This window comes from Ischnura elegans, chromosome 12 (assembly GCF_921293095.1).
Source record: "Ischnura elegans chromosome 12, ioIscEleg1.1, whole genome shotgun sequence".
In the NCBI taxonomy this organism is placed as follows: domain Eukaryota; kingdom Metazoa; phylum Arthropoda; class Insecta; order Odonata; family Coenagrionidae; genus Ischnura; species Ischnura elegans.
In genome coordinates this window covers 48,976,638-48,996,131 of record NC_060257.1, presented here as the reverse complement: position 1 = coordinate 48,996,131, position 19,494 = coordinate 48,976,638, and the positions used below count along the sequence as shown (strand labels likewise).

Genomic DNA, 19,494 nt, shown 5'->3' with positions numbered 1-19,494 from the left:
CTAGTTTGTATGGTTTTCGATAGTTTACACTAGTTTTTTTCCTGTTATCCTGTTGCCTAGAATAATAGAAGTTATGCACTTTTTAGGACTGATGCTAAACTTGTAAGCTTCCTGACTGCTAACCGAGGAAAAAGTTTTGTCAAGTCCCATGGGAGAGATGCCCAACGATTTGTGCAAAAACAGGGATTAGATAAAACATTTGTTGAGTGTGATTTGCATATGTGGAGGCAAGTAATGTAGATTTTTCTAGTTGTTATTGCTATTAATTAGCTTATTATCTTATTTACATGGCTTAGAACTAGTGAATGTGCGTGGTAATTAAAATTTATATGAATCATATGAATGTTGAATTGTGATTTTAATGCAATTGTCTTTAAATTTGTCTTGTCCTTTATTTTAATTTCCTATTGTCTCATTTTCATTTACATCAGTAAAGGAGTAAGAATTATTTTATCTTTCCTCCTGTATAAAATAGGGCTGGTGAAAGGCAGCTTCCGGAAGGTATAGCAGTGGATGGTGGCTCAGATTGGGTTGCATTAGCTCGGCCATTTGTGGAGTATGTTGCTTTAGGAGGAGATGACGCTAATTCTCCCCACAGTGACACTTTGGTGCATGGCCTAAAGGCTCTATTCCGCCATACACTGCTTCCTGCAGAGGTTAGTAAAACCATTATGCAAGTGCTCTCAGTCAAAAAAGTATCTCCATAAACGGAGTGCTGCTTATGGTTTTATGGGGTTATCATTCCTGTACAAAGTTAAAGTTAGTTCATAGAAAAAAAAGCAGTAAATTTTAATACAGCATTTCTTAAAAAATTAGCTTCACAGCTTTGGTACATTAAAAAAAATGTTAATGTGTTCTCGACACCACCTGTTGTGCACCATGTATTTTAGTTGAGTTGTTTCTTACCTGCATCAATGCCTTATCCAGAGTTCACTCCTCAATTATTTTATATCCATTTGATTCTTCGTCCAATATATCTTCTTCCACAATTCACGTTTTGATATCTATCAAAACAGGTATGCAAAGCATATGAAAAAGTTACTATGGCGGTGGGTTCTGAAGTGTCACCCTAGTGGAGAACTTGCATTTTTTTTTTAAATAGAGAAGATAGGAGGACAACAAATCTTGCACAACGGGACCTACCTGAGGGCTAGGTAATGCTTTGTTTCCAAGATAAAAATTCTCGAATTTGACGAAATTACAGTTTCAAAATCAGCCTTTGAAAGGGGGATTGGTCAATTCCAGAGGGTCCAATGTCACTATTTCCTTTGACCAAACTCCACCCTAATTTTTGCTTGAATTTCACCAGTTTCTAAGCTAAATTTTTCTACAGTTGTTGATGAATGACTCCTGGAATCTTACTGTGCTCCCGACAGAAATACTTGTGTGCCTTGTTAGCCAATATGCTACCCTATGTTTGAGCAGGTATATTTGAAGTATAATTTGCATTTAATTAAATTGGGGTTAATTATATGTGCTGAAGTATTGGTCCTGATTTAATTGTGTAAAACATAATAGTTATTGTCAGTTTTTCAAATCAATCAAATTGCTTTTAATTCTTGGGTGAATTAACTTGTTCTATAAAAAAATGTGAAATTTTCTGGCATATATCCAGAGATATATTATAATAATTGTAATGAGTCATTTGATGCTTTCCAAATCATTTTGAGCCTTCCAAAATTCAAACGTGCTTGCATCATTGTTAATTAAAATATTTTGTTTGTTCCTAGTCGTTTTTCCACACTGCTCTGAGGAACTCAAAACATTGTGGTACATATGTGGACAACAATCTCCATGTTACGAATTGGAGGAGGCGACTTGGATGCCGTTGTCAATATCGTCATGTTGTTGACTGGTGTGGATGTTCACCTAATGATTTTAGAATGGATGATTGGCCTAGACTGCAGGTAGGTTTTTGGAACAAGTCAAAAATAATCTATGGCACACTTTGAAAGTAAACTTATCCCATCGTGCCAATGGCAGTTCTTAATGTTTTTTTTGCCATTTTAAAAATTAATTGTATGTCAAATGCATTCATATTTTTAATAAGTTTCATATTCCATTACTGTAGAAAATTTGTAACCCTAGTCTTTCAATTATACCTTTGGGCATTATTAAGGGAAGACTAAAATACCAAAAAAATTACTATCCGATTTATATTTAATTCCAGGCGTGTGATTCATGTACATTTGAGGATATGCCTGAGGGACTAAAATGTGGCTTGGCACTATTTATCCTGGCTCTATTATTTTCTAAATATGAAGGGAACATTTGGTAATTTATTTCCTGTTTCTTATTTTAGGGTACCGAGGATAGGCAGCTATACTTTGCCAGAAAATTTGAACCTATTATAAGTCAAGCTATCATTGATCGAGTGGAGACGTGGCTGTATGGACCATATCCTTCTGGTAAGTTTATTTTTTGAGTGAAATTGCGGTTGGAAGTTATTCAATGTGTAATTAATCCACCAATTGAATTTTGTAGTTTAACTTAATAGTGGACATTTACTATGGGTAATTCATCTGTTGTAATCCAATGAATTATACATAATTAATGTCTTCTGTCTATTAATGTCTGATCAAAAAGATCTGATGTAATCACTCCATACTTTCTCCTGAGCAGCACATTTATGTATCAAAAATTAGTTTGGAATACATTTAATCTTGTCTCAAAATACTGCATATCTCCTTCAGTGTTTCATTAAAGAATTAACAGAGCTATTGTGGCTGTATGAGCTTGATATTGTTAGAATTCTCTGGTTATTCATCTTGGATTTTTTTTCAAACATATCACATTATAAATCAAAATCATTTCTGAGTCTAAATATTTTGTGTTGCGAAGTCTGATGGTTGTGCGTAGTGCTCCTTGATTTTCATAGATGCGAATTTTTTACTGTTTAATGTATAATTTCAGTTTTTACGCAAAATTTGGGGTTTTGATGACCTTTTCCTCGATTTGGAAAGGATTCTCGATCACCTTGCTGCATTTTAAATTTGAAACCAGAAATAAATGTTGTTTTTACCAATTTTGCTGTATAAATTCAAACCAAGGATGAAATGCTTGATTCCCATGCCGCCACATTACATTATCCTTAAAACTCATCAAATGATGCAACTATCACTATGCCATCGATTCTAGGTTCTATTTTATATATGGAAACTACTCAAATCCGAAAAGAATACTCCAAGAAATGACTGAGTACTCACTCTAACTATTTTGGAGCAGACACATATTGGGCATAACTCCATGGCTACTGCTGTAGCGCTCTTTGATAGCTCTCACCCCGCATTCATTTAAATGCCTCTGAATAACTTGGCAAACAGTAAACTTAATGTCCATGTGCTGTGCTATCCTGAAATGAATGTTAAGTTTTTAAATTTGCTACTCTAGGGAGTCCATCGGTATTCAAACTTAACTTTTCATGATGGTCTCAGTGTGCTACACTTAACATGGCTTTTTTTGTCATCTGCAATTTTGGCATTTTGAGTCATCTGCAATTTTGTCAGTAGTATGTTTTACGGTTTGTTGATCTAGAGGTTGGGATGTGGGTTTCAGGTGAAAGTCATGTAGCTAAGTTTTTATTTACCACAATGTAGGAGCCTTATCCATGCGTGAAGATAGAATGTCTTCTTTCCCCTACTTCCTATATGTAGGTGATTAGTGAAATATCTATGAAAATAAGAAACATGGTACTCTGTGATCAAAATTTTGATACCTTAGTCTTTTTCTAAAACATCTCCCATTTATATTGGTTTAGCATTCTTCCATGTTACTAATTAATGCTGTAATGTTTATACTTCCTCGTAACTTCACTAAATGTTGTTAACACCAATTTCAAACACTTTCAGTTCTTTTGGTGAAAACTTCGGGAGCGACAACACACACACTTATGTAACTATTATTGTTGAGTAAAAATGTTAATGTAGAAATTAATGGGAGAAAAACAATGGATTGAGTGATAATGGACGGTAGTTGTTGTTGATGGCACGGAACAGAGAATGGGAGTATGTTCGTGAAAAGTGTGGGGTTCAGGTGTGCACGTCGGCGCTCATGATGTTTTCGCCAAAAGAACTGAAAAAGTGTTTGAAATTGGTATTTACGAGATTTAGTGAAGTTATGAGGAAGTACAAACATTAAAATGCTATGTAAAGTTGTAATAAGGAGCATCAAGAAAGGTTTCATGAAATTCAGATCTTAATGTTCTGGTATTTCATTTATTCAAAATCAGCAAAATGTTTTTGTTTTAATATTAAGAACTCCTCACACTCTTAGGAGATATTTTTGAATATTTTGTTTTTCTTAGGTTATGCTTTAAAGTTGTTATATTTTTTTCCCAGATGTTGTCAGTGTTGACAGCTACTGGCAGAGTATATATCACCATGCTGACCTATCCCCTGCTGCTGATGATACTATTGTCACTCTGGCACATTCAGCAGCTCGTCTAGGAGTAGCGGCCATTTTTTCTAATAGCTCAGGGGCTTTGAAGAAGGTGCATGTCAATGAATGTAAATTGACTCCCACCAAAGTCTTAGAAGTTACTTCATATCATCGTGATGACAGTTATCAGGTATGTGTGCAGTAGATCTTAATTTTTGGAAGTTTAGCATAATTTATGGATTTTAAAAATATTTTACAGTAAGTTTTTCTCACAGATTGTGATTTCACGTCAAAATGTATGCATTTCTCTAACCAAAGAGAAGAATTGTCCTCAAAGCATAGTGCTTCACTTAGATCAAATTCTACCTTGAATTTGAGGTGATTCAGAATTATGTGGCACATAAGTTGTATGAACTGGATAAGAAATGCTGTTTGAGGTCAAGTCTTTACCATTAGTAAAGCCTAAATCGCGCGATAATTTTATCCGTCATTTCCTAGTGATCACTATCGCGATCACTAGAGTGATCACTCGCTAATGATTGTCGCCGGCAATTGTTTTTCGGGATCACAATCACGATGAGGATTCCCATCACTATTTTTCATCACTTCTCTGGTTGCTTTTTCTGTCGCTAATACCGTCACTAAAACCCCATATCAGCCAATCCGGGTGCATGCCCATATGGAGCGATTGCAGTGCAACTTTTGACAATCGTGGGAACGACATAGATAAACAATCACTCTATATATTCTCGTTATTCAGGTCCCATGACAACGAGCTGTGATGTATAAAGTGATGCGAAAGGCAACGGCGGGAGGGACCGTGTGATTCAGAAAAATGATCACTAGAGAGATCACTTTTCCCATCGTGAAAAGCGATCGCTCTAGTAATCACTTTTCGCGACGAAAGAAAATGATCGTGTGATTCAGGATTACTTACCAAAACTGCAATCGCTTATTTCCATATCACATTACTTATAAGGATTGTAGACTTTTCAATTTCCATATTTTTTTGTGAAACCTGACAGTAGATAATATATCTTATCTTAATCCTGAATCACACTCATATTTACTCTCCTTTGGTGGATTAGCTCTTGCGACCTCTTTTCAATGGCTGAGAGAATGATGTTGGATGCATGGCATTATGGGCGTGTCATCACAGAAAATTTTTGTTCTTTATGATGCATATGGTTTGTTGTTTGTTCTTGTATTTTGCGCTGCCATCTAGAAAAAAAAGCATAGTAGTGCAGTTTTGTTCCCACCTGAGGAAGTGAGTCAGTTCTTATTCCATTCTGAAGCCAGTGAAGGGCTGTTTAGGAGGGTATTCAGCTAAAAAATAATGACAAATGATAGCCCAAAATAACATTTTCTTAATCACATAATTATTTTTGCTTCATTGCCTCAATATTTTCATTTCTCAATCGGTTAAATGGTGAATGTGGCATCACAATTGCTATTATCATTGTTTGGGCTCTTGTTAGCCAAAAGATATTTTCAGCGACAGGAAAAAGGACATATTGTAACATGGAAAAAGCTACAGGAATATCTATTGCAGGAGCCATCAATGAGATACCTCACCTTTAAGGGTAATTTTTCAGCAATTCTTCGTGTGATCCCAGTAGAAAGCTCACATTAAAAAATGATGTTGTGATTCAGGCTTTTGAGATTAGGAACATTTCAAAGGCAAAGCTAGTAGTGTATTCAAATCCGGCTATCATCTCTGGTCTCTTTTTCACTGAAGTTAAAATGTATATGCATGTTGAGAACTGCATTAGTGTATTAGTGACATATTTCTTCAAATATTCCAGGGCTCGCTTGTTTTGTATGAAGCGCTACTTCCCAGTGGTTCAAAAGCTGTAATTGAAACATGGATAGTTCCGCAGCATCATGTTTTCTTTTACCCCAAATCAAGTCCTGATGGAAAAAGCGATCCTAATCAATTGGTATCAAAACTAAAGGTTTGTATGATGTTGTTATTTATTCCTCACAGAAATATGTCTTGCAGCAGAATATTTGCTTCTCCAAGAATTAGTGCCAGTATTACAACCTCTGTTTAAAAGTTATTATAAGATTTATCAAAGATTAATGAAGAAACACAATATGAAATTCTGTGAGTTGAAATTACCATCAATAATGATAATACTTGTAGAACTACTGGTAAGATCAAGGGAAAGCAAAAAAATTTAGGCAATTGCAGGAACTTAAATGAGTGGAAGATGAATTTTTTTCTCTCAGCTCCAGCTAGTGAAGGGAGCTTTACTTCTCATATTGGAGTTGGTTTGAAGTTACTTGGATTACCATTACATTTCATGTGAAAAATATGGCCTGTATGGCTGTGCACAGTAAGGAATGTGTGCTGTGAGCGCTTAAAAATGCTAGTCATTGGTTGAATTAGTGATATTACATATTATTTACTCGTTGTAAAACCCTGTATGATGTTTTCTCCTTTTATAGATGCTCTGGGTAAGTTCTGAATTTGACCAGAAGGAACAGGTGTCAAGAAACCATATTGGTGCATTAGGACCGTTCTCAGAACCTGCTTTGGCCTACCAACTAATAGGGAAAACAACAAAATCCGGCCGGTCAGCTCTTCACCACAATGTGACATTTGCTTGGTTTGATTCTGCTGGTCAGTTGGCTGAGCTATCTCAAGTTTCCCTGGAAGAGGGCGGCCTCAGCAATACAGCAACATCCCACTCCCCCTCTTCTTCCCCTCCATCATCATCATACTCTTCACCAGCCGCATCCTCTGGTTCTCTTGCTGGAATGGTAAGATATCTTTCCATATAGCAGAGATGGTTCCCATGAGGGAAATAACAATTAGGGCTGGATGAAAAGTTCTCGGGCTTTCCACCGGGTAATAAAATCCTTCTCCGCCGACGTTTCGATGTCCATCAGGGGCATCATCCTCAGGGCAACTGAGTGTCGAGACATAAATTCGAACTTCATTTATAGGGACGGCCAGGTGGTCAGGTGCCGTGTGATTGGTCGGCGTCGCCGCATCGGGTCATCGTGCGCTCCGATTGGTTCTTGCCACCTCTGGTTAAGCGGATGGTCTTCAACACAGGTTTCCATGAGCTGCTATAAATGAAGTTCGAATTTATGTCTCGACACTCAGTTGCCCTGAGGATGATGCCCCTGATGGACATCGAAACGTCGGCGGAGAAGGATTTTATTACCCGGTGGAAAGCCCGAGAACTTTTCATCCAACACCTACGCCGGGAAAACACCCGATTATAAAACAATTAGGGCTGTAAGTCAGGGAAAATATTATATGGTCATTAAAGTCCATGCGGCGAGAGTTGTCCAATGAGAGTGCAAAAGGGGAGGGGTGGAGAACCCTGCGCCAGCATGTTTTGCAGTCAAATACTGTCCCCCAAATTCACCTCTCACCCTCACCTAGTCTTACAACGTGTCACATGTATGTATATGAATCACCAAAACAAGCCCAACAATTTTTCGCTGCGAGGACAGAGTAGCAGGAAAGAGATGCATAAAAAGGTAATGATGACTGCGATTCCCAGTTGGCCCTTCATTATCGGCGTCCCTTCCAGTTTCCTTCTTGACGGAAGTCTTTTGTTTACATGTGATGTGAGAGTTTCCCTTTCTGATCTAGCGACCTCGCCCCCCTCCCTCCCCCCAACCTTTTGCCTGTCATCGGACAACTAACAATGGCATGACTGTATGGAATAACTCCACTAAATGCAGCGAGAAGGTGAAGATTATGGTCGAACGCACAGAGCAGTGCTACTTTTGGGTGGCGATGGAGGTGTATTGTTTTGGTTTTGTTCAGAATTATAGAGATAAGTCGGTGAACAACAGATCTCTGGTGTAAAATGGCTTACATGAAGACCAAGAGGGCTAATTGAGGTACTGGGAAGGTTGATGAAACAAGAGCAATGGATGACCAGATTGCTGCAATAGTGGCAAGCGTAGGATAAGTTTTTGTGAATAATTGTCTTCTTTGTAATAATCGTTGATTTTAAGCGAAGAACGATTAGATTTTAGTTTTTTAATATTATGACTAGAATATGTTACTGGAATACACTAATTTTATTTCAAAATATACTCCTTTCTACAATTTTATAAAAATTGCCTTGTACAGCTGGTTTGCTGTTGATGTGAAGGGGGGATTTTAAAAATTCAAATTGAAAATCAGGGGAACTGATAATATTAAGTTGGTATAATTCCTACTTAAGTTTTTTCTTGGTGTCTCCAGCTTGTGTCGACTCAAAGGATAAGGATTTTCTTTTCCTATTTTCACTAATGGTAAATAATTTGAAGGCTTCTGTTTTAACTTAAAATATTGATGGCTAAATGTTATGTAGCATTCCTATCTTGCTGTAGTATTAGTATTCTGCAGAGAAAACATCAGCCGCCTCTACAGAAGTGTAGCTATATGAAACTGATACTCCAGTTTGTTACTGAACCAAAGAAGCTGAGTAGAGTTCTCTTTCCCTCGTCTCCCCCCCACCCCCCTCCAAACTATCATAGAGATCTGCCTAGATATTCAACTACAAATAACTGTAGAGTTGTGAGCTGGGTCTGAAGCTTGATTCAGTTTTCTCTGAATGTTGTGCCAACAATTTCTTCTGCCATTGTGCTAAATACTTCCTGTCTACTTAAGTAAGACATCGTTTTGCTTCATCTTATGGAGTCATTACTATTTAGCTGGAGTGTTTTGATGGTAGACCTGCTTTCCAGCATCTTACCAGTGAAAATATCATTCCAGGTATTGGATAGCTTACCCCTGTCCCACAATTTGGATTAAAAAAATATTTCTTTGTTTCTACTGTCTCTTCGATAAATTTCATCCAAGAAAATTCCCCGAAAATTTCTGGATACCTGTTTATGGTGGCTTGGAAAAACAATTGTAGCTCTAGAATTTAGTCCTGGCAATTGCATACTAAAGTGGATGGAGGGATGGGCTCAATCAAAATAGTCAGTCAATGAAACAGAAATGGTCCTTAGATGCAAAACTAAGGCTCTTGAATGATTAAAAAATGTCTAGTGGCAATCTCAAATACATATTATGTATTCGTCTTCTGCAGATGGGAGTGGTGAAGCCCTCACTACGGCAGCCAATACGCCCAGGTGTATGGAAGGTCCTTATGATTGAGGATGGTGCATCTGAACCAACGGCTATGGTGAAATTTCTAATCACACCGCTGCAGTTTGTGTCTGGCGTTGAAGTATCACAACAGCAAGCAGGGTGAGTGTCCAATGGAAATACAGCAGACTCCCGATTATACGGCTGCTGTTTATCCGGGTTGCGAATTATCTGTGCATGATTTTCACTCTCGCTCAATTTTTTCCGCGATCTTTATTTTTAAAAATCGGATGCAAAATCATCGCAATTACGGCATTAATGCTATGATACACCTGGATTTCTATTAGAGTCCCCTTCATAAAACGGAAGTGATCACGCGCTACCTGCATTCACGGAAGCACCGTGATTCTGTTTTCCAAGCCTCAAGGTGCACGACCGCGCTCCTTGATCACGGATTCATGTCGTGAGGCAGTTGCAACTTGAGCACGACACGACTATGGGGCGTGGTGCCTGACAGTGTAGTTTCTGACGTCGAGCAGTGGTTTTGAAGCATTCGTGCAAACCCCTTTTCTGTATCCATGATCACACAGCCAGGGATGTGTGGTTTTCGAAACCAGGTCTTACATGGAGCAATTAATGACACAAGTACAACCATATTATCGCCGCTAAAAGGATCGCGAAGTGGTGAAGTAAGCTCTGAATGAGTCCGGGAAGCACTCTTAAATAACACAATGACTGCATAAATAATAATATATTATTTGTTATAAGTAAATTATGAACATTACAAGGCATTTAAGTGAAAGTTTGTCTAATCTGTGTTTTCCGATTATTCGTGCCGTCTCTCCCCATCATTAGCCTGGATAATCGGGAGTGCACTGTATTTTGAAATTCTTTATATCCTCTTTTCCATGCGAGCACCAGTGGATTATCTTGAATGAATCACTATAATTTTGCAAGCGGAATTGTATTGTTCGAGTTCAGTATATGTCCCGCGTAGTATCTAATAAGTAATACCTAATGAAGTGACTTAGTTACAGTCAATGGAATTGACATATACTAATAGAAAGATATTCTGCCTTATCTGATAATGAAGTGCATTAAATTTTGCACCTGGGTAATTCCCTTTTCATATGCTTACAATAATACATAAATAGTTTTTGTAAAAATTTGTGGCATTTATCTTTGCTTGTCAAATGCCTAACCCTCTCAAAGGAATGTCATCATGTGGGTTTCTAAATCTCACTTCATCATCAGTCCATTGACATGAATGAGACTCAATTAAATTTCTACTAGGTAACTACGACTATATAACAAGTAACTATGAGGATTGTGAAAAGGAGCTTCAATTACCTCTTTATCTGAATTTTTCTCTTTTAGGTTTCTTCACAATGGTCCAGGACAGGGCTATGAAGCATTTTCTGCTGACTTTGAGCGCTTTTCGTACTGGAATGGTCCTGGCGAGTCTGAAAAAGAAGGTGGTGGAGCTAGACTGAGGCGTGCATTAGTCAATTCTCGTCGATTTGGACACGATCTTCATGGTTGGATTGACTCTCTGACTTCAAAGTAAGTTATTTAATTTTCATGTACTAATTTTCAAAATTTCAATTTTGTGTATCTAAATTACAGAAAACTTTTACATTTGAGTCCTCGTACAATTGTTTCACCTCTATGACTATAATGTGTAATCTGATTGACGGGTTTTTTAAATTTTAATATGGATTCTGTGTCCTCTTTGTTCTACAGATTCTATACCACTCGTGAATCTTGTCTGGCTGTTGATATAAAAGTTTCTGTGGCAACTGATGTTGATGCTCAATGCCGGGGTATTAAACTCCTGAAATCCTGTACTTCCACCAAATGGAGTTCTCTGTACCCTGACCCCAAGTCTGAAATACGCGGTGTGAACTTCACCTCAGGTCGACTGAACAGGTTAGAAGTCTTGAAATTTAAAGATGTTGTTTTCATGTTACCTTAAGGATATGTATTTAAAAATGGCACTGAAACATAAAAATGTCAGTGTTATCCTGTAGATTAGAAATTGGTACTTTGTTATCGCTCACAAGGGTCACTAAAAATGGGTGATTTGAAAGGGATCGGAGAGGGTCATGCTGAAAATATGTTGAGTTGATGTGAAATAATAGATATAATGGGCATGGATTAACAGATATTGACATTAAGATCACTGGAGATAAAATATTGAGCTGGGTTGTATAAATTAAGTTATCTTAAGCTTTCCGCATTTTTAGTACTTGAAATAAAAAAAAAATAGAGAAATGAAGAGAATAGTTTAACATAATGTTTCAACCAAATGTGACCAGAATTGTAGGGGAATAAATCTTGCCATAATTTGTGTGTCATTCGAATCAAATGCTTAATTTTATGTTGATTATTGCAAATATTTCACTTTTTAATAAACAAATAAATTATTTTAAGCAATTTTAATATTTGAAAATTCCACCTTCATGAAAAATTTATATTCTTCTATCTTTTAAAGGTGGTGACCCAAGTTTCAGAGAATGTGCGTACTGATGCTGCTGGTCTTGGCCAAAAATCAAGCTATCTGTGATGTGCCTGGTTCCTAGCACAGTCCTACCATCTTGACATTTTTCTCTGGACGTGTGACCCACTTGAAGGGTTTTGTTGTTTCCCATTTTGTAATTTTCCATGTTGAACTGGAGCAGATTGGCCAGCCTGCTCTGCCATTGCGTCACCGATGGCCACCCCATTGTGATATTCTCCAGAAGGTGCTCCTTACCAATATAACATTTGATATACCCGTTTGTCATTTGTTCTTGTTGCTGTATGTAAATAGTTGGTCAAAAGGCCAAAAAAATGTTTTATTGTGAATAATGTTTAAAAATAAGCAAAGTTTTTTGCACCATCTCATTTTTGCTATGTGACAATTACGAAAGGGAGTATGTTAAAATTTGTTGCCCATGCATCAAGGACCCATGTGATATAAACAAATATATATATTTTTAAGGGATGGAAGGCACATGCTCACCTGAAGACGAATGGGTAATAGTGAGAGCTTATTTTGATTTTGATGTGTTTTGAATGGATTCTGTTTGTACATTTTATTATAATTTTGTTAGAGGTTATGTACATGGTTCAGTTGATTATTTTTTCCGCTGTAAAACAGTGCCATAACAAATGATGGAACAAACAGGTGTACTCATTTTATATCTTATATATCATGTATTTTTGTTTTTTATCATTCAACTGTTTCTAAGAAACAGGAGTCTTGTCATTATGGACATGTTTTTATTCCAAGTCAAGTGACATAAACTTGTAAATCACATCTAGGGTAATTTTGAAGCTGTTATACATTTGCATCCTTTTTAGGAGAAAGACAAGATATGTGATGGTAAAAAATATGAACTGTTAAAGTTTATGCAAATTGCCTTTTGAACAAAAATAAACTTTTACACTGTTATTTTGCTAATTGGTCGTTTGATTTGACTAAAGCATTTCAAACTCATCCCTTCATCCACGGTTTCCTTCAGGATTAACTGCTACTTACACCTAATGGACAGCAAGGAATCAATCAAGCCAGCTACCAAATGTGCTGTCACCCATGTAGCATTGAAAAGGTTTCACAAAAGTTGCCATTCAAGTAGCAACTGATAGTGCAATCTATTTCAGGGGAAATAAGGGCTTTTAAATTTATATTGGTGACATTATCTATCTATCTATACATTTAACACAAGATGTCCGTTTGCCTATCTGCTATGCATATCCATATGGCTGCACTGATAATAACCTAAGTTAGTGAGAAGGTGTATCCCATACTCCAAAATCCAGTTGTGCTACTTCTGGTGGTGTTTGATGTGTCCTTTGAATTTTTTTCTCATTACCATTAGTTACGTCTTGTCATATAACTTCTGTGGTTGGACATCCTGCCGCATAGGCTCACCCCTTGACACACTTTTGCATAAATATTTTCAATACATATATAGCTTCACCCAGTGGACATAGGAGCTATATGGGGATTCCTTTCACACCCTCCCTGTTATAGCAACCCCATCTAGCAAGCCCCTATCAGTAGTTCCAACCCTGTCCTCGGAAAAAAGTCTAAATTAGCGACTATTAAATTGACTCATTTTGTCCTCATGAAAGCCCTCTGGAGTCTTAGCAATGTGCTACACTCAGATATTTTGGCTATAAAGAACTAAAATACCTAATTTCATGATGATTTTACCAACAATATACATTTCAGGCTGTTACTTACAACACACTTGATTATCATATCCTCTCTCCTGCATCCTATTCCTTCTGGTGGAAGAGGGGACTACTTAGTCTCAACTTCACCCGAGTAATGGCACATTATTATTATTATTATTAATATTTCTTATTGATCTGGATCCTTGTTGCACTAGAACGTCAATCATCAATCCATTTTTCATATTCATCCTATGTAGTAGCATTATTACTCCACACTTCTCTCTCGACATCCTGTAATCCAGATTTTACAACATTAGAACTCTGGTAATTTTGAGCAGTATCATCAGTTTGATATGACAAGATGGAGTAAAAACTTGTAATTCACACTTTAGCAAAACATACCCATTCCTTATTTTACGAACTAACTCTTGTTTGGTAAATTGAAGCAAGGACAGTCCATGTAATAGCTACATGATGCAACAAAGAAAAACTATAATATAATTTTTTTCCATTGCATGACAACTGGATTTATATAAACTCACACTTATATTTTGAATAGACTACTGTTGCCAGCTAAAAGAATTTACCTTTTTGATGGAGTACAAAATGTGTCACTCAAGACACTGACAGTTCTTAATAATGGATTAAGTATAGGGCCTCAAATCCTGTGAGCTTGGATTTGGGGTCCTGATAAAGAGAAATGTGAGCATAAAACATCAAAGAAAATAACCTTGTACCTCCGCATTACTAAATTTTCAGGCAGTGGTAATTCAAAAATCCTAACAATAGGTAACTTTTGTAAGGAAAATTTTATCTTAAATTCTCAAATTTTAAATGGCTAAATAAAAAATGCAAGTTCACAGTTGGTGAAGTTTTCTTGGGTAATCCCAGATCAGTTTTTCCATCTGCTTCAACATTTGTCCAGGAAACAAAAATAAGCATGCTATGTTACTTAGAAGGAGCAACTGACCAGGGAGGTTACTGAAGAAAACTTCACCATTAAAGTCTGAAAGTATTCGATTAAGTTTTTTCAATCACCAATCTAAGTACGTTCAATGGTGTCAGGCTCAACTTTCCCAACAAGCAGGCTTCCTCAACAGGCCCAATCTAAGGTCATATGCTTAAACATATAATACGGTAGTTTCCTTCATCAAAGAAAACGAAAGGCATTGATTGCGATTCATTACCCACCATTAGTGTATTCATAATATACAAATTATTTGGTTTTAGAAATACCGGTTTAGATGAATGGTAAGGGTCAATTTTATCATCATTTGAAAAAGGCCAGATTGGCGCCCATGCAATTCCACTCCACGTGACATCACAGGGACCTAGTTTCTATACGAGTAGATAGGAGTTTTACATCGTCTGAGATTACCAATGCATGCAGGAGGCACAGAGCTCACGGAAACATTTCTTAATAATCACCTATTAAAACTGGCTAAGGTCGGAAAGTTTTCTTCGTTTGATGAGGTATTAATAATCATTACTTAAGCCAAGCGCTACCAGCTGTACTCTGCTACCTGCTAGCATCCTGCATCGTATCAGCACTCAAAAGCCTCGCCCCAAGGTCACCTCACTTGCGGCAGCGGGAACCAGAATGACATCACACGGAGTTTTCCCAGCATTCATACTTAGCCGTCGCGTTTTCACGCGCTTGAAAATTTTCACTTTTCATTTAATCGCAAAAAATAGATATCGTCATTTAAAAATCTAAAAGCGTGAAATACATACACCAGGAGTAATAATCTTTCGATTTAGGCAATAAAAAATAATAGGAAACCACCCTATTGGAAAATATTTGTTAATTTTTCTGATGAACTCTGAGGGCTTCATGCACCTAAATATATGATTGACGAGAAGCCTCCCATCAGATTACTTGCATAGCATTGATCCAGAATCCATTCTACAAAGCACCTACTTTGTATACAGAAACAATATTCCCTTATAAATTCTACTCCTACATAGAATGGATCCTGAAAATTGAGGAACATAATAAAAAGAATAAAATTAAATTCAAAATTTACTTAAAATGACAGATACACAGTTTTGAAAAAATATAATTTATTTTTTGTAACAACTACAAAAAGAATGAAAACCTCATATGATGTAATAAAATAAAACCTGTTACTTTGGTTAATGGAATTTGAATCCAGTGGAGAGGCTATATAATTTTTTCATAATTTCACTGCATGTCAAAAAAAAGATTGTCATGAATACATCAATAGAAATACATGAATAAGATGCAATTTCATTAGCAGGATCAAACTCCAAAATTTTAGATTGACAAGCAGGTATTATTTCACCAGAATTCAATCACGTGTATTGTCATATCTAAATTTTGAAGTTGACATTCTCATCGACAAAAGTAAAACTAACTAAATACATACAAGGTTATTTCACATGATTGGTATTGAAAGCTAACATGAATTGAAGGCCCAAGTGCACAAACCAGATAATGACAAATTTTTGAAAAAGGAAATTTCCAAAAACACATGAAGCCCATCCTCCCCTTCTCCGGCAGACAGTCATTTTCAGCAATAAGTTCGATAACATTCTAGCATATTAGTTAAAAACCATTATTTTTCTCATTTTCCTCCCAACTTCACTCTGGTTATCTTATTCTAGCACTCATATCTTCAATTCAAGTTAATTCATAACAAAATAATGGTATTTATCAATATAAGATTTTTTCAGGCTGCCAATCATTTTTAATTATTTAATATTTAAGAATGATCAACAATAAATTGCATAAATAATAAGAGAATAAAATATATTTTGAAATAACTGATAAAAAATGTTTGCTATGATAAATTCAAAGCAAACATATCCTATGACCGCATAAAATATATGTATTTGGTAACAATGCAGATTCATCAATCTAGCAACTTTAATCATAGTTTGGGCAACAACTCATCAGTGCTACAAACATAGAGGCAACCAAGATACTTGAATCTAATTCCTGTAGCTATTCCCTTTTTTTAGCTCAGTAAGGTACAAAAGTATATGGAACTTCTAGTACACAAATGCCATTAGAGTTTTCTTCTGACAAACAACAATTTGCAATCTCAAAGCTTCAATAAGTATAAATGGATTAGACAATTTTCATTCTTGCAGCAGAAATTAAGTTCTACCCATTAGATATGGCAATAAGATATAGCTGAGGATAAATTGATGAATATCACCTACATGGACTGGCACCTGTGAGATTTAATAACAAAGGAATATGTTTTTGACAGAAAATAAACTTAAAATGCCAAAAAATAAATCTCAATACAGTTATTAATTAGTACTAGGTGCATACCAAATCAAAAAAATGCATGAGAAATTAATGGAATGAGGAGTACTGCTGAAGTGAATTTTCACAATTTAGCACTTGATCCTTCCAAATTAAACTATGAAGTGTGACAATTAAATGGTTTCATTTTTTACACTCAGTCACCATCTTTGTCAGGATACATGATTCCTTGAGAGGAAATATAATATCTGCACTCAAATGAAGACTTTGGTGTATTGATTACTGCTTTGCATTTCACAGCTGACAATCTATCACTATTGAGGAGTATCTTCTCCTCATCAGCTTCTAAATGAGAAAGTTGAATGGTGAATTTATGCTTCTCTCCAGAAGAACTAGGCCCAGGATTTTTCACATTCACTGGATTCTAAAATAAATAACAATATCTTAGAGTGTACTTTAAAATTTATGTACATTTTGTATTCCAACTTATGCACTCCTGCTTCAAAGGAAAGGGGCCGTAATGCATACATAATTCTAAGGTGTAAGTACTTTAAACCATAACATCAGGACTACCACATTACTCATTGCTTTCATGAAAAAAAATATCCTTAAGCAATATTTTTCAGATAAATTACTTCACCCTGACCTATAGCTACTTTAAAGATTGTGAACCTAATCAGGAGTAACAGTTTTAGGTCATACCATATCAACTGACTTATGGCATGCAACCCCCAGCTCAGATTTTAATGAAATTTGTATGTAGTTTAATTAGTTAATGACTCGTTTAAAATCTCTGGCCTCTTATGTTAAGCCATTGCAGAACTAGCCTCATCAACCTGATTATCAGCCAAAAATATCTTTTAAATTCATTCTTGCAAATTTAGTAAGTAATTCAAAATTTATTTATCCTAAAATTGAATTAGGAAAGATGCAAAATTTTCTATTCTACTTTACTGTAAAATTTTCTGCGGAGTTCAGACATTCTATCAGATTTATTGTTATCACATTTTAAAGGGTCATTTGAGCATTGAGAATATAGATATTACATTCTTTTGTATATCCACAAATTAAATTACAAATAACTGTCGACAGACCATGGTTACAGCATCACCATATTATGACTGGTATTATTGGAAAGAGAAGAAAATTTCTTTTGCAATAGGCCCAGAAGAATAACTAAACTTGTGAGTCCTACTGAGGAGTACTAACTGAATTCATTACAGGCGTCAATGCATTTTTAACATATCAGGTTGAGAGGCAGGGTTGATAAAAATCATGATTTTTTTCAAAAAAATCATTTTTGTTGATTTTTTTATTTAAATCAGATTTTATTGATTTAAATCGGATTTTATTGACTTAAATGAGATTTTAATGATTTTCCATTCATCAAAAATTCAGTTATTTGCAAAACTAACTATTTGGACAGCATATTGGAGAATGATCGTTTGCAGAAACAATAAGAGGCAACATACTCTAAACTTAATACAACATTTAGTCAATCAGGGGAGAGAACTATGGAAATGCCAATGGTATCAAATTAAAAATTACTCCAGCATAATAGAAAATTGCCATTGGAAGTATCAAATGTGCAATATTATGCGGTTTTAAAGCATATGAAGTTTAGAAAAATTCTGTAATTGCAACTTTGTATGGTGCCTACGCTTAGAAGTTAAATCAGAAAACAATTTTTTTTTCAACGGATACACTAGTATTCTAACCAAAGCCATTTTTTTTAATTTTCATGTTACATGCATTCCTACAGTATCACTTCTATTTAAAAGCCACCATTGTGCTGATAACTGTCGATTCATTGTATTAATTAAGAAATAAAAATCAAAATTATACACTTACAGCTTCCTTTTCTTGACTCTTTAAAAATCAAACATATAGATCACATTATGATTTAAATCACCTGATTTTTTAAATAAAAATCAAGTGATTTAAATCAAAGTGATTTACATCAATCAACCCTGTTGAGAGGTCTAGGCTGAGCAACCTGATTTTAGCCTTAAAATCAGGTTGCTCAGGCTACAGTTCTGGCATCGCTTAAGATAAAGGCCTGAGGTTTTAAACCAGTCATTATTGTGATGGTCCACGTCCATCACTTAGCTTTCTTATCAACTCCACCTTATTTATTTCTGCCAATCCTATTTTCCCATCCGCCACCCCACCCCACTCTTCCTGGCTCCTGGTTCCGGCACGTCATGACTAGCAGTGCACTATGTGCGAGTGGGTTTCAAGTGAATATTCACAGTGTGCAGTCAAGTGTGGCAGAGAGTGTGTAGCATGGGAGGGGCCATTTAACTTAGCTTTGTCATCATCATCGACAATGAATTCATCCTGCCCCAGTGCTGAGCTAAACCCATCCTTCCCACACCCCTCATGTGACCCCCACAGAGGATTTTAGTATACAAGAGGCAAATTCAGGTGCCACCAAAACTATTCATTGGCATTTTTTTCTAATCGTGAGCAGTGGGTCGCAGAGGAGACGGAAAGATGCTCGAGATTCCAAAGAGGTGATTTTGGCAGCTGAGATGAAGGAGCGACGCTCGGCATGGTGAAGAAAGAAATTTTAGAGTCCGGCATCTTCATTATTCGAGCAAACATGCCATACCATGGGAGCAAAAAGTCTCGAATTAAGTCTTCGGGATGCAGAGACTTGCAATGG

General features: G+C 36.2%; 2 protein-coding genes across 4 annotated transcripts in view; one reads left to right on the top strand and one right to left on the bottom strand.

The window, feature by feature from the left end:
• LOC124168895 (xylosyltransferase oxt) overlaps positions 1-12,869 on the top strand; it is a 28,475-nt gene extending 15,606 nt beyond the window's left edge. Inside the window, exons 9-19 of the mRNA XM_046547274.1 lie at positions 87-227; positions 476-656; positions 1,731-1,907; positions 2,303-2,408; positions 4,338-4,567; positions 6,183-6,332; positions 6,829-7,143; positions 9,426-9,586; positions 10,802-10,987; positions 11,168-11,353; positions 11,919-12,869. Of these exons, the coding sequence (XP_046403230.1) occupies positions 87-227; positions 476-656; positions 1,731-1,907; positions 2,303-2,408; positions 4,338-4,567; positions 6,183-6,332; positions 6,829-7,143; positions 9,426-9,586; positions 10,802-10,987; positions 11,168-11,353; positions 11,919-11,925 (1,840 nt within the window). The 3' untranslated portion in view covers positions 11,926-12,869. The remainder of the gene's footprint in view (positions 1-86; positions 228-475; positions 657-1,730; positions 1,908-2,302; positions 2,409-4,337; positions 4,568-6,182; positions 6,333-6,828; positions 7,144-9,425; positions 9,587-10,801; positions 10,988-11,167; positions 11,354-11,918) is intronic.
• LOC124168897 (DNA repair protein XRCC2) overlaps positions 12,311-19,494 on the bottom strand; it is a 48,279-nt gene continuing 41,095 nt past the window's right edge. Inside the window, exon 4 of one of the 3 annotated variants that reach the window (XR_006867008.1) lies at positions 12,311-13,879. Coding sequence is in view for 1 of the 3 variants with exons in the window: in XM_046547276.1 (XP_046403232.1) it covers positions 17,023-17,250 (228 nt within the window). In the remaining 2 variants the exon portion in view is untranslated. Of the gene's footprint in view, positions 13,880-15,635; positions 17,251-19,494 lie in introns of those variants that run through there. The other 2 variants (XM_046547276.1, XR_006867007.1) reach the window with 2 other exon arrangements.